Source organism: Bos mutus, chromosome 1 (assembly GCF_027580195.1).
Source record: "Bos mutus isolate GX-2022 chromosome 1, NWIPB_WYAK_1.1, whole genome shotgun sequence".
NCBI lineage: Eukaryota > Metazoa > Chordata > Mammalia > Artiodactyla > Bovidae > Bos > Bos mutus.
The window spans coordinates 79307492-79323008 of NC_091617.1; the positions used below are offsets into that span (position 1 = coordinate 79307492).

A 15517-nucleotide genomic window follows, 5' to 3' on the forward strand; every position below is an offset into this window, starting at 1 on the left:
TTTACAAGCCCCCACCCCACCCCCCGAGACTCTCACCTCTTTCTGGGTCCTGGTGCCCCCCTGTCTCCTTCCACACAGGACCTTCCCCAGGCCATTGCCTCTTCCCACACTTCTCACCATGACCCCTTACTCCTCCTGCACAGCAAAGACACCTCCTTGCTATTCCTGACTTCCTGTCTAGGGACACCTCCCCTTTCTGGGTTCTGGTGGCACCTTGACCCTTTTCTTTGTAGTTATCTGTTGTAACTTTACATTTGTTTGTATAACTACTGGACTGTATCTGTAAGTTACATGAGAGCAGGGCTGAGTCTGATTCACTCACCAGTGTACCCTCCATAGCCACCTCAGTTCTGCGCACATAAATATCAGAGTAGATAACATTGACACATAAATGCCAGCCACTGCGTGCTTTGTGTGGATCTTCTTACTCCTTCGTCACAACCCTGTGACGAAGATAGACACTATCATTGTCCCCTCTTCAGAGAGGCAGGAGTAACATATGCACGACTCTTTAGCTCACAAAAGGCAGAGCTGGTTTCGATGGCAGACAGGCTACCTGCAGAGTCTCTGTACTGATGGCTGCACCCTACTCAGCACCACCCATGTTTGTGGAAGGATGTATTTCTGCACAGAAGAAGTTTTACCTGAGAGTTTACCAGACGAATGGTGGTTTTCGTGCCCACGTCTTGTTGGAATTTGACTGTGGGTGCCCCATTAAACCTCAGGACTGCATCGTGATCATCTAGAAACCACAAGGAAACAACACATCAGCAGTGATGACGGTGTGAACATCAGCGATATGAGGAGAGAGAGAAGGTCTGGAGGGAGAGAGGGCAGAAGGAAGAGGAGGGCAAGGGAATAATACTTCCCAATCTTTATGTCCTCATGGTACTCAGGGGACAGTGACCATATTTGTATGGCACAGTCAGGTCAGGTTCACAGGCAGAGACCACCAGCTGTCTGCCCAATCACTGCGAAGGCTAAAGAGGTCCGTACGTTGGTGTCCCTGAAACCCATTCAGTGTCGCACAGGGGCAATGTGGACAGGGCCAATGCATTACTCCCAGTGAATCACTATTCCAGTTACCAAAGGAGCAAACCAGACATTCTCTTGGTATTACCAGTAGGTCATACTTCTATCCTTATCAGAAAATCAAAGATCCTACCATAAGCTTGGCTTAATCCACAAGTGCAGAGTATCCCCATGGCACTCTGAAAAGCTGGCTGGGCATAGCACACGACAGCTCCCTAAGTGTTCCCTTTAGGAATCCAAGCCCCTGGAGGGGTCACAGACCTGGGTGCTGGACGAGATGGAATAAGAAGTCACAGAGCTAAACTAAACCCCGTATTTTCTATTTAAAAAAAAAAAAAAAAAAAAAGGCTCTTTGTAAGGAACAAAATCTTCAATCCAGCCAAGATCAAGTAGACCATCTTTTAAAAAATCTACTCACTCCCCAGCTCTCATTCTCTGTCCTTGTAGCTGTTCAAGCAGTGTTTGGAAGACTAGGAGAAGATCCTCTATCTACAATGATCAATCTGAGGGGGGAAGGAACTGATGACTTCTAAGATCCATTTTAACCTGGAGCCTCTGATCCTATGAGAGCTCCTTTCAAGTTTACGTGATCAAACAAGCTTCAGTTCACCACTGAAATCTGCACAGGATTTAGAGGTCAGTCCAGATCTCTGTTCAATTTCTTTCCATGAGGGATTGATTTTGGATGGTTCATGCAAAAAGGTGGCATCAGGAGAAGAAGGGTAGGAGTGGATTTTGGCTCAATATAAGTGGGTCTAAAGGAGAATATCCACAGAATTAAGGGATGAAAGCCTCCCTCTTTTTGTATCCCTACACCCCAGCAATCTAGATACCTCATTCACAAAAACAACCTTATCCTCAATCCTAGGGAAAAAATTTTTATCAAAAGGGTTTAAAAGTTACATTGTTATACACACACACACACACACACACACAACTATGTATAAAATAGATAGCTAGCTGTGTAACACAGGGAATTCAGCCCAGTGCTCTATAACAATCTAGATGAGTGGGATGGGGGTTGGGGATAGGATGGAAGCACAAGATGAAGGAGATATATGTATAAAAAAAAGCTGATTCACGTTCTTTTACAGCAGAAACCAATACAGCATTGTAAAGCAATTATCCTCCAATTAAAAATAAAATTCTTTAAAAAGTTACATAAGATGTTCATAGTCTAGACATTATCAGATAACAAGACAGGCACAGAGAACCACAAATGGAGCAGCAAGTTTATCTTTAGATAACTCAGATTGCAATCAGTTTTGCTGAAATTAACCACTGGTTTCAAAAGTGACCAGCAGTAGCCATGCTAGAAATGCTGATGCATTAGAAACTTCCCTCAGTCAACTTTCCCATCTCGCAGGTGAATAAGTTATTAATCTGAGAGTCCCAGTAGATAAGAATGGCAAGCTCAAATGCAGTCATTGAGAATCAAATAAAAGGACTATTTACAGAGCTGTGGGTGGAGTTTAATGAGGTAAAAGTCAAACAAGGAATGGGACCATGCCCTGGGGTTGGATATGGCAGGGAACCCCACTGCTACACTGCAGGTAGCAGGAGGCCACCTGGCAGGAACCTCAGAGGGAATCATTACACAATCTCTTTTTCTTTCTCTCCTCTGACCTCCAAGCCTGGAAGGAAAAGGAAGCAAGCAGGACTCAGAGAACCCGAAAGGGACTGAAACTTTTAGTCAAGGAAGAGAAGCAGTCTGTACTCATTCTAAAAGGTGAGATGGGACGGGGAAGGGGTTGGGGGAGAAGACAGATACTCCGCCTCACTCTCCTCCTTCTTAGTCTCAGATTTGTGCCAGTGCTTCCACTATCTGTATGCTCAGTCATTCAGTCGTGTCCAAGTCTCTGCAGCCCCTTGGACTATTATAGCCCATGAGGCTCCTCTGTCCATGGGATTTCCCAGTCAAGAATACTGGAGTATGTTGTCATGCTCTTCTCCAGGGGATCTTCCCAACCCAGGGACTGAACCCACATCTCTTGTATCTCCTGCATTGCAGGCAGATTCTTTACCACTAGCACCACCTGGGAAGCCCACTTCCTCTGTCTAGTTCCCAATGAAAGCCAAAAGGGCAAGAATGCCCAGGTGACACAGTCTACATTTCTACTTCCCAGGAAAGGGTGGAGCGTGGGTTTGGAGAGGCAGATAGAGAACACCCAGCACAGGAGGCTTGGGATAGGCCCCTGGCTGACCATGAAAAAGGAGAATGTTTTTGTTCCTTCAATAAATACTTACTAGAAAAGAAGAAGTAAAACTCTCACTATTTGCAGATGACATGATCCTCTACATAGAAAACCCTAAAGACTCTACCAGAAAATTACTAGAACTAATCAATAATTATAGTAAAGTTGCAGGATATAAAATCAACACACAGAAATCCCTTGCATTCCTATACACTAATAATGAGAAAACAGAAAGAGAAATTAAGGAAACAATTCCATTCACCATTGCAACGGAAAGAATAAAATACTTAGGAATATATCTACCTAGAGAAACTAAAGACCTATACATAGAAAACTATAAAACACTGGTGAAAGAAATCAAAGAGGACACTAATAGATGGAGAAATATACCATGTTCATGGATTGGAAGAATCAATATAGTGAAAATGAGTATACTACCCAAAGCAATTTATAGATTCAATGCAATCCCTATCAAGCTACCAACGGTATTCTTCACAGAGCTAGAACAAATAATTTCACAATTTGTATGGAAATACAAAAAACCTCAAATAGCCAAAGCTATCTTGAGAAAGAAGAATGGAACTGGAGGAATTGACCTACCTGACCTCAGGCTCTACTACAAAGCCACAGTTATCAAGACAGTATGGTACTGGCACAAAGACAGAAATATAGATCAATGGAACAAAATAGAAAGCCCAGAGATAAATCCACGCACATATGGACACCTTATCTTTGACAAAGGAGGCAAGAATATACAATGGATTAAAGACAATCTCTTTAACAAGTGGTGCTGGGAAATCTGGTCAACCACTTGTAAAAGAATGAAACTAGAGCACTTTCTAACACCATACACAAAAATAAACTCAAAATGGATTAAAGATCTAAATGTAAGACCAGAAACTATAAAACTCCTAGAGGAGAACATAGGCAAAACACTCTCCGACATACATCATAGCAGGATCCTCTATGACCCACCTCCCAGAATACTGGAAATAAAAGCAAAAATAAACAAATGGGACCTAATTAAACTTAAAAGCTTCTGCACACCAAAGGAAACTACTAGCAAGGTGAAAAGACAGCCTTCAGAATGGGAGAAAATAATAGGAAATGAAGCAACTGACAAACAACTAATCTCAAAAATATACAAGCAACTCCTACAGCTCAATTCCAGAAAAATAAATGACCCAATCAAAAAATGGGCCAAAGAACTAAATAGACATTTCTCCAAAGAAGACATACAGAGGGCTAACAAACACATGAAAAGATGCTCAACATCACTCATTATCAGAGAAATGCAAATCAAAACCACAATGAGGTACCATTTCACACCAGTCAGAATGGCTGCGATCCAAAAGTCTACAAGCAATAAATGCTGGAGAGGGTGTGGAGAAAAGGGAACCCTCTTACACTGTTGGTGGGAATGCAAACTAGTACAGCCACTATGGAGAACAGTGTGGAGATTCCTTAAAAAACTGGAAATAGAGCTGCCTTATGATCCAGCAATCCCACTGCTGGGCATACACACTGAGGAAACCAGAAGGGAAAGAGACACATGTACCCCAATGTTCATCACAGCACCGTTTATAATAGCCAGGACATGGAAGCAATCTAGATGTCCATCAGCAGATGAATGGATAAGAAAGCAGTGGTACATATACACAATGGAGTATTACTCAGCCATTAAAAAGAATACATTTGAATCAGTTCTAATGAGGTGGATGAAACTGGAGCCTATTATACAGAGTGAAGTAAGCCAGAAGGAAAAACACCAACACAGTATACTAACGCATATATATGGAATTTAGAAAGATAGTAATAACTCTGTGTACGAGACAGCAAAAGAGACACTGATGTATAGAACAGTCTTATGGACTCTGTTGCAGAGGGAGAGGGTGGGAAGATGTGGGAGAATGGCATTGAAACATGTATAATATCATGTATGAAACAAGTTGCCAGTCCAGGTTCGATGCACGATACTGGATGCTTGGGACTAGTGCACTGGGACGACCCAGAGGGATGGTATGGGGAGGGAGGAGGGAGGAGGGTTCAGGATGGGGAACACATGTATACCTGTGGCGGATTCATTTTCATATTTGGCAAAACTAATACAATTTGTAAAGTTTAAAAATAAAATAAAATTTTTAAAAAATAAAATAAAATGAATAAATAAATAAATACTGATTAAACACCTACTCTCTGCCTGGCACTAGAGACAATGGTTGTGAGCAAGAAATCAAGGTCCTTGCCCTTAGAGACCTTGAAATCCACAGTAAAGAGAAAGGCAATAAATAAGCACAACAACCTATATTCAAGATAACTACAGATTGTGATCAGTACTGTGGCACAAAAGTAACCTATAATGGAAAAGAATCTGAAAAAAATATACATATATATGGGAAGGGTCCAGGAAAGTAAATTCCAGCCAGAGGACACAGCAGTGTCAAGACCCTAAGGAGGGTAAGGACTTAACTGCGAACAAGTGAATGAGGGAAAGAAAAAATAAAGGATGCAGTGGAAGAGACTGGAAAAAAGCAAACCATGCAGGCTGTGCTATGAAGGTATGAAGTTTGAATTTTATTCTAAGATTTAAAAAAAAAAATCAAAGAAGAAAACTTTAAAACAGACCACTAAATTTAAGCTTATAAAAAAAGGGATTAGATTCTTATTTGTCAAACTGTCCTTTGCTATTGCTATTGAAGACTAAAAAACTTTCAGGCTTGAATAGGTCTTGAGGAAATCACCAGGAGAAATCCACAGCTACTGGGTCCGGGTATAATAACTCCAAATAGCTAGAAATTATGGTGAAAGAAATTTTATCACTACTTGGACCAAATATTTTTTTATATTTTCCAATGAGCTTAATGAATCATATAACCATGTATGGAAGACCATATTCTGATTCTGACTAGGAAAACTAGATATGACACAGATTGGGGTGGGCAAACTATGGCCCACAGAGCAAATCTGACCTGCCTCATCTTTGTAAATAAAGTTTTATTGGAACATAACCAGATACATTCATTTATTACTGTCTGTGGTTGATTTTCAGATGGTAAAGAATCTGCCTGCAATGTAGGAGACACGGGTTCGATCCCTGAGTCAGGAAGATTCCCTGGAGAAGGGAATGGCAACACACTCCAGTATTCTTGCCTGGAGAATCCCATGGATAGAGGAGCCTGGCCATCTACAGTCCATGGGGTCACAAAGAATCAATCATGACTGAGCAAATGAGCATGCATGCACGCAGGTGGTTGATTTTGCACTAAAATAGCAGTCATTTTAAGAGACACTGTATGTCTTCAAAACCAAAAATATTTGCCATCTGGCCCTTTATAGGGAAAGTTTGCAGAACCCTGATATAAACAATCATGCTGTCTGAGCTACTCAATATCCAAGGGTGTCTTCCCAGTCATCACTCTGCCCAGGAACTCCATCTGCCCAAAAATATGCCCAAACTCTACCCACTTTTGCTTTCCATCATGTGGTACACCTGCTTCACTTCAGCCTTTCCTACTGGTCCTTCTGATTTTTTCTTTTTTTCTTTTTTTTGTTTGTCCCTGTTATTTCCTTGCCCTTCAAATGTAAACTTTGCTTTAGATTTTCTCATCAATCTTCTTTTCTGGATTACAACTATCACCTTGAAACAAATGACTCTTAATCTCCCACCCTTACACTTCCCTGAAAGCAAATACCCAACTGCATAGTGGGTATCTACCCACAAACACTTCAGACTTAGAACATCCAAAATGGAACCTGTCTTCCTCCAGAAGAATGCTCCCTGCTGATATAATATAGCCTGCTCCCTGGCCAGAGACCCTGGCTTCTACCCCTACCAATTAGACTCAAGATCATGTCTAATTAGAACCAAGTTCTGTCTCTTCCACCTCACGAAGCCTCTCAAGTCAAACCTTTTCTTCCCACCACCACCACCACTGCTCAACAGACCTGGCACTTCCCATTGGATGTGGCAATATTCCCTAACAGCAGAGAGATTAGATTGCAATCCCCTGAGACAAGGAGACCCAGAGACATATGAAACCTCTCTGAAACACACATGATCCCAACACTTGCTTGCTCAAAATCTTCTAGGCCTCTCCATGGCTTAAAGAACCAAATTCAAAGTCCTTATTATGATGGTCAACTCCCTCTAAGAACTGAACCCTGACTACCCTTCCGATCTCATTTCTCAGCCCTCTTCACCCTGTGAGACCCTACCTCCCAGCCAAACAGGGTTATTTGTGATGCTTAAACATGCTCTGCACTTTTTTTTTCCATGCAGCCTTCGCTTCTTACTTTTGTCTCAGAATGCTCTTCTCCTCTCTTCTAGGAGAGAAAATCAGGAAGAATATGAAGTTATTATTTTAACCTGACAAGGGATTCATTCATTATTATAAAACTACAATCACCATGGGGCACAAAAGAAGAGTTTAGGCTAAGTGTGGGGGCCTTGGAGTCAAACACCCCAGTTTCAAGTCCCAGTCTACTATCAACCAGCTGTGTAAGCTTTCTGAGTGTTAATACTTGGCTCATCAGTAAAACGGGGACAATAATTGTACCTACCTCGTGGGATTACTGGGAGGATTAAAAGAGCAAGGCTTGTTACTCACACAGCAGTTGCACCATACGTGTTACTCCTATTAGTTATAATATTTGTTAAGTGTGCTACTGCTTGAAATGAATATTCAAAAAAATCTAAGATACTTTACATGTGTATGTATCAAAAACAATTAAAAATTACTATGCCCACTGTTGGCTGGTTTGTGGGACTGCCAGAGACACAACACATTGTTACAGTTCCTCTGATAAACAGTTTTGTAATGCCCCAGAAAAAGAGCCCTAAAACATATGTTACTTGGTCTTCTAGCCCTGCTCCTGAGGGTATTTCCCCTTTGGAGGGCAGTAGTAGTCACTTACGGAGAAGGCAATGGCACCCCACTCCAGTACTCTTGCCTGGCAAATCCCATGGATGGAGGAGCCTGGTGGGCTGCAGTCCATGGGGTCACTAGGAGTCGGACACAACTAAGCGACTTCACTTTCACTTTTCACTTTCATGCATTGGAGAAGGAAATGGCAACCCCCTCCAGTGTTCTTGCCTGGAGAATCCCAGGGACGGGGGAGCCTGGTGGGCTGCCATCTATGGGGTCACACAGAGTCAGACACGACTGAAGCGACTTAGCAGCAGCAGCAGCAGCAGTCACTTAAGTTATCTTCACAAAACTCATTAGCAGTACTACGTTTAAGAGCAAACAATTTGAAACTATTTGATATATTCAACAGTTGGGAATAAGCTGGACAAATTCCAGATGTGATGGGAAGGCTGTGGGCCTGGCAAGCTCAGAGGCCTTTAACAGAAGGCCTTTCCTCTCTCTTTCCTCTTTGTATTCTAAGTTCCTACTTGATACTGTTGATGAATCCATGAGGGAATAAAAGAATACATGAATTAATTTCTTAACGTATTTGTAAGACTAAATGCCCAAGGGAAATACCCAATAAAAGGCAGAACATTTGAAGTCTAGCACACGATTTTTGTTCAGTTCAGTTCAGTCGCTCAGTTGTGTCCGACTCTTTGCGACCCCATGAATCACAGCACGCCAGGCCTCCCTGTCCATCACCAACTCCCGGAGTTCACTCAGACTCACGTCCATCGAGTCAGTGATGCCACCCAGCCATCTCATCCTCTGTCATCCCCTTCTCCTCCTGCCCCCAATCCCTCCCAGCATCAGAGTCTTTTTCCAACGAGTCAACTCTTCGATTGACTCTAATGATTTTTGTTAGATCTCAGGATCAAAGTCCTTCCATGAAATCACATATTTGAAATGATAACTGCAGTCTATAGAAAAAGGTTATTTTAAAGTTTAGTTAAACCCCTCCAATGTTTTATGAAGTACATAAAAATAAAGATTATAGTTCCAATTCATGGAAGTATTAGGTTCTACCTGAAACTTCAACACAATTCCAGCCAGGCAGGCAATGGTGACTTGAAGAAGAGGATCAGCTAACACCTGGAATATTCTAAACATTACCATTAAAAGAAAAATTGGGGAAGGAAGAAAGAAATCTAGTTCCATTATAGATGAAATAAAAACCAATTACATTTAGCTTCTAGAAAACGAAGTCCAAAAGAAACCAAAAAAGCAAAAGCAAAAGTTGGGGTGGGGTTGGTTATCTTGGCAGCTTTTATTCCTAAGTGCTGCCCATTTGGGGAAGTATAAAATATGATCTCATCACTTCTTTCTGCTCTAGAGAATCTAATTTGGGTCTACTTTACTTCTTTTGAGAGCCTATGCTCGGTTTCAGACCATTTTTCCTGGCAGTCATATGAAGGAAATAAAAAAGGAGACATATGACCTCACCTGCTCCAGTACCTTCCAGGGCCTGACAGAAGAGCTAGGCTTCCTGTGCTTTGCTTTCTTTAGCCTAATTCATTTCACAATCATGGAAAACACATTCTCTCAGAACAATCGAACTAAGGCACATTAAGCAAATCCATAGCACTGTGCTATATCTATGTTTACAAATCTGGATCAACTTTCTACTTTTTTAAGTTTATTTCTATTGAAGTATAGTTTTTTTATTTTTTTATTAGAAGATAATTGCTTTACAATGTTGTGTTGATCTCTGCCGTGCAACAGCACAAATCAGTCGTAATTTTACATTATGACTATATATCTATAGATACATAGATATCTATATATATCTATATCTATATATCTCCCCTCCCTCTTGAGCCTCTGAAATATAGCTGATTTACGATGTTGCATCAGCTTCATGGGTATTGCACAGTGAATCATATACATACACACACACCCCATATACATATATATGCATGCTACATCACTTCAGCTGTGTCCAACTCTGTGTGACCCTATGGACCGTAGCCCACCAGGCTCCTCTGTCCAAGGGATTGTCTAGGCAAGAATACTGAAGTAGGTTGCCATTTCCTCCTCCAGGTGATCTTCCCAACCCAGGGATGAAACCCCAGTCTCTTATTCCTCCTGTACTGGCAGGCCAGTTCTTTCCCCTCCTGGGAAGCCCATGAAATACATATATATAATTTTTTTCAGATTCTTTTCCCTCATAGGTTATTATAAAATATTGAGACTAGTTCCCTATGTTATACAGCAGGTTCTTGTTGGTTTATCTCTTTCATATAGTGTATATGTTAACCCTAGTTTGTCTATCTTAATGAACTATGACAAATTTTGGGGAAAGCAAATTTATATATTCTCATCAGTGATTTTTAACGATTTTGGGGGTCACAGACCCCTTTGAGATACAACAGAAAGCTATGGACTCTCTCTTTGGAACAACGCAGGCTGAATTATACAGATACGCATGTTAAACACACATAAACAGCACATAGTTTTCATATGATTGTAGGGATTTGTGAACCTCCTGAATTGGTCCAGAATCCCCAATTAACTCCTTTCAAAGAGCAAAACTAAAAATTAGTTAGGTCATTGAGGCCAAAAGAGATAATTAGTTGCTAATTAATCAGTAAATTATAGAATTTCAGGACCTGAAGATAAAGTAGAGATCTATGCTTTAAATATTTTTAAATGTTAATGCAGTGTTTTCCTTCTTGGTAGCAAAGGAACTTTCTTTTCAAACAAAATTTTCTGTAGGACACCAGTATTTAAAATGGATCAAAATAGAGCTATTCAAATTAATAAAGCTGCTGGAAGACTGGATCCCCATTCTCTCCACTGCCCCCTTGCCACCTCTGACTCGTGAAGCACATCTGAGAAACACCGACTGGGCTGCTCCACCAGTCCACGAGCCATACTGGGACTACTAGTCCCCACCCCTGTCCACGTGCCCAGATGGTCCAAATGAGCACTGGCCACTCAGATAACAGTCTCTACACGGCAGAACCCACCTATTTCTCGGCCCAGCCGGGAGGACTTCAGAGATCCTGCTGAAGAGACCACAGCACACCTGCCCCACAGCCCAGCCTTGGTCCTAATGTCCTCCTGAGGCAGGTAGCCCTCCCAGTCAGAGGTGTTGAAGGGAAAATCTGTGGCCTCTATCATTGAAATGTTGACATGGTCCCGGAGGTGGCAAAGCAGGGCCTCTGCGCTGAACTTGACCCCGGGCCCTGGCCCCTTGTACGTCACTTTGTACTTGTTCATGTTCAGATAATTCTTCCGGATAGTTTGCAGCCTGGGGGCAAGGTTTTTGGAGGAGCTGTCCTTGTCCCACACCTGGAAGGTAGCCTTCAACTTGGCCTTGGGACCACCGAGTGCCTGGATGTTCCTCTGGGTTGTGGGTGCTGCTGGAGGACACAGGTTGGGAACTAGAGCTCACGGCCAGTTTCTCCAGGCCCTGCAACACCTGGTATTCCTTGTTTTGCAGTTTAAGGAACTCATAGTAATTCCCTTTCTTCTTTTCTTTCCACACACAGATGATGGCAAACAGGAGAAAGATGAGCACACAGCAGCTGAAGACTTTTTTCTTCAAGCTGGTGCGAGTCATAATGAAGGACGTGTTCAAGGAAACCACGCTGTTCTGAGCAGGAAAATATGCCTAAAAAAAAGTGAGACAAGGCAGAAAGTGATGTAAAGAACAGCCAAAAGTAATGACGAGCTAAGCAATGGCTTTAGAGTGACGAGAACTGAATTCCAGCCCATGCCTATCTCCCATTTTCAGCAAGTCTCCAAAATAAAAAAAAATCACCCTCAGTTTGGGCTTGAAATGTAGAAAGTCATCCTCAGACACTCTCATCTTCCTCTCTGAACCATGAGCACTCTATGGACTTGCCCACCACACCTTTGTACTCCCTGAATCTTAGTTTCCTGTTGTCTCAGTCTGGCTTCCTGAGTACTCTCTGAGCTCCCTGAGGTCAAGAACCACAACTTACACACTCAGTTCATAGGGCCTCACACTATTTGTTCAAGGAAGGCATACATGCTTGAAAAACTAAAAGAGAACAGCAGAGCAGGCTGACGTGTCTATGTCACAGGAAGCCAAACTCCATAAAAAGGCCTGGCCTCCTTTTAAAATTGCCAGGAAGAGACCTCTCACCATAGACGGTGTGGTAGGTGCACAGTGCATTTCTCTAAAGGCTCTGGTGCTAGATTCCTGTGCGAGAAGAAAGCCAAGGGTTAGCTTCACAATAGAACATTCAGGTTTATGGAGTTCTACATGTGGCAGGAAACTGACTCTCCTCATAGCAGAAGATGGGATCTCCTAATAAGATAGCAGATATGTGACCAGTTAAGGAAATGAAAACAAAAATGCATTAAGCACATAGGAGGTTATTTCATTTAATTTCATCATAAACCAGGGGGCATCATGATAAACAATATCAGTGAGCACCATGTTAATAATAACCTAACATGAAGGGCATCTCCAGAGCTGTGCAGAAAAGCCCTAACCATCACCAACCATGATGGTGCCATAATCTCCATTTTTATAGATTAACCACCTGAGGTGCTGAGAAATTAAGAGAAATGCCTAGGATCACAGAACTGCGTGAATAGTAGATTGAGATTCAAATCCAAGCGCACTTGCTTTCCTAACCCGTGACCCTTTCACTGCATCATGTCCAGGATGCTGAAAGTTCTAGAAAATGGACTTCACAAATTAAATAGAGCCTGAATAGGCTCCTTTATATCTGAGTAAAGACCTACTTTGCTTTCCCAGAATTTATTGTCAAACTGAACGGAAAATGGAAGAACTTTGAATTCAAATAATGTCTGTAATCTTCTGGAAAACATTAACTTATTCCCTAAGTAACTAGGTTTATTTACCATAATGAGTTAAAGCAACTACCCCTAGGATTTTGCTAACTGATTAAGAATCTATACAGTGGTAATTAACACAACATTGTAATCAACCATAATTTTTAAAAATTCAAAAAAAAAAAAAAGAAACAGATCTATAGTCGACTTCCAGGAAGCCTGCTCCTAAGGTTATCAGAGATAAGGTGGTAGGAGTACTGAAATGGGTATCACAGAACCTGGCTTCTTGTCCCCACTCTTGGTGGCCTTAGGCAAGTCTCTTAACCTCTCTGCACCTGTTTCTGTGGAGTAATCATCTCTGCCATGTCTCATTCACTGGTCCTGGGAACACCAAAGGAGAATGACATTCATGGACTTTGAACTAGGTAAATATAAGGCACAGAAGGTTAGAGCCCACCCCCGCCAGCGCCCACGGGCATGAGAGCCACATGGAGGCAATGAGGAATGGCAAACAGTGGCAGAGTGGAGCACTGGCCATGACTCATCAACCTGAACTTCAGGTCCTTCATCAAGTATAACTGAAGTACAGGTCACTTATAATGTTAGTTACAGGTCTAAAACAGTGATTTGATATTTTTATAGATTCAGTTCAGTTCAGTCGCTCAGTCGTGTCCGACTCTTCGCGACCCCATGAATCACAGCACGCCAGGCCTCCCTGACCATCGCCAACTCCCGGAGTTCACTCAGACTCACGTCCATCGAGTCAGTGATGCCATCCAGCCATCTCATCCTCTGTCGTCCCTTTCTCCTCCTGCCCCCAATCCCTCCCAGCATCAGAGTCTTTTCCAATGAGTCAACTCTTCGCATGAGGTGGCCAAAGTACTGGAGTTTCAGCTTTAGCATCATTCCTTCCAAAGAAATTTTAGGGCTGATCTCCTTCAGAATGGACTGATTGGATCTCCTTGCAGTCCAAGGGACTCTCAAGAGTCTTCTCCAACACCACAGTTCAAAAGCATCAATTCTTCAGCGCTCAGCCTTCTTCACAGTCCAACTCTCACATCCATACATGACCACAGGAAAAACCATAGCCTTGACTAGACGAACCTTTGTTGGCAAAGTAATGTCTCTGCTTTTGAATATGCTATCTAGGTTGGTCATAACTTTCCTTCCAAGGAATAAGTGTCTTTTAATTTCATGGCTGCAGTCACCATCTGTAGTGATTTTGGAGCCCAGAAAAAAAAATGTCTGACACTGTTTCCCCATCTATTTCCCATGAAGTGATGGGACTGGATGCCATGATCTTCGCTTTCTGAATGTTGAGCTTTAAGCCAACTTTTTCACTCTCCTCTTTCACTTTCATCAAGAGGCTTTTTAGTTCCACTTCACTTTCTGCCATAAGGGCAGTGTCATCTGCATATCTGAGGTGATTGATATTTCTCCCGGCAATCTTGATTCCAGCTTGTGTTTCTTATGTACCATTATAACATTTTTTACTATAGTCTCTATGCGGTACATTACATCCCTCTGACTTATTTATAACTGATACTCTAGCCAGCCAGCCACACCAGCACACTTAAGTATAACTAGTAGTTTATACCTCAAACCCCCTTTACCTCTCTCACACTTCCCCCTATCACCGTTCCCTCTGGCAACCATTAGTTTGTTCTCTGTAACTCTAAGTCTGTTTCTGTTTTTTGTTTTTGTAGATTCCACATGTAAGTGAAAATGTACAGTATTTGTGGGTCTCTCTCTCTCTGACTTATTTCACTTAGCATAATATTCCTTGGGTCCATCCATATCACAAAATGCAAGGTTTTATGGTATGGCTTTATTCTTTTTAATGGCCGAGTGATATTCCATTGTGTTTGTGAATATACATGTATATATCACATACTCTTTATTCAGTCATCTGTTGATGGATACTTAGGATGCTTCCATATCTTGGCAATTATAAATTATAGGTAATTCTGCAATGAACATTGGCATGCATAAATCTTTTGAATTAGCTTTTTGTTTTCCAGGATAAATACCCAGGAGTGGAACTGCCTTGATTATACAGTAGTCCTATATTTAATTTTTTAAGCTAACTCCATACTGTTTTCCACAGTGGATACACAAATTTACACCCCCACCAACAGTGTATGAGGGTTCCTTTTCTCCACACCCTTGCCAGTACTTATTTCCTCTATTCTTCTCCTGAGTTTGGTGAGCATACTTATAATCCAGAATTCCAACCCAGATTTGTCTGACTAAAAGTCCATGGTTTTTGCATTAATGGACAGGCATTGTGAAAAAGTACAGTGAAAAGTCAGTGTTGACTTAAGACTCAGAATTCAGGGTCTCTAATGAGATAACTGCTGGACAATCACAAAATAAACACCCTCACTATCTGTGCTGACACTGCTACTGTGCACTATTTTACCATTTAGGTGACCCAGCAATTGGATTTATGAGACCCAGTACAACCCTGTGAGATAAGCAGAGGAAATTTTATTAGTTTCATTTATAACTAAAGAAACTATGATTTTGTAAACATAAATAATTTTCAAAGTTGCGTGAGTGATTTGGTAATGATGGAGTTTGGACTTAACTTTTATGTGTATAAGT

The 15517-nt window shown here is 41.7% G+C and overlaps 1 protein-coding gene across 1 annotated transcript in view; it reads right to left on the reverse strand.

Annotated features, from left to right (window-relative positions):
• ST6GAL1 (ST6 beta-galactoside alpha-2,6-sialyltransferase 1) overlaps positions 1-15517 on the reverse strand; it is a 73212-nt gene that overhangs the window by 27816 nt on the left and 29879 nt on the right. Inside the window, 3 exon segments of the mRNA XM_070371891.1 lie at positions 645-742; positions 11107-11486; positions 11488-11753. Of these exon segments, the coding sequence (XP_070227992.1) occupies positions 645-742; positions 11107-11486; positions 11488-11702 (693 nt within the window). The 5' untranslated portion in view covers positions 11703-11753.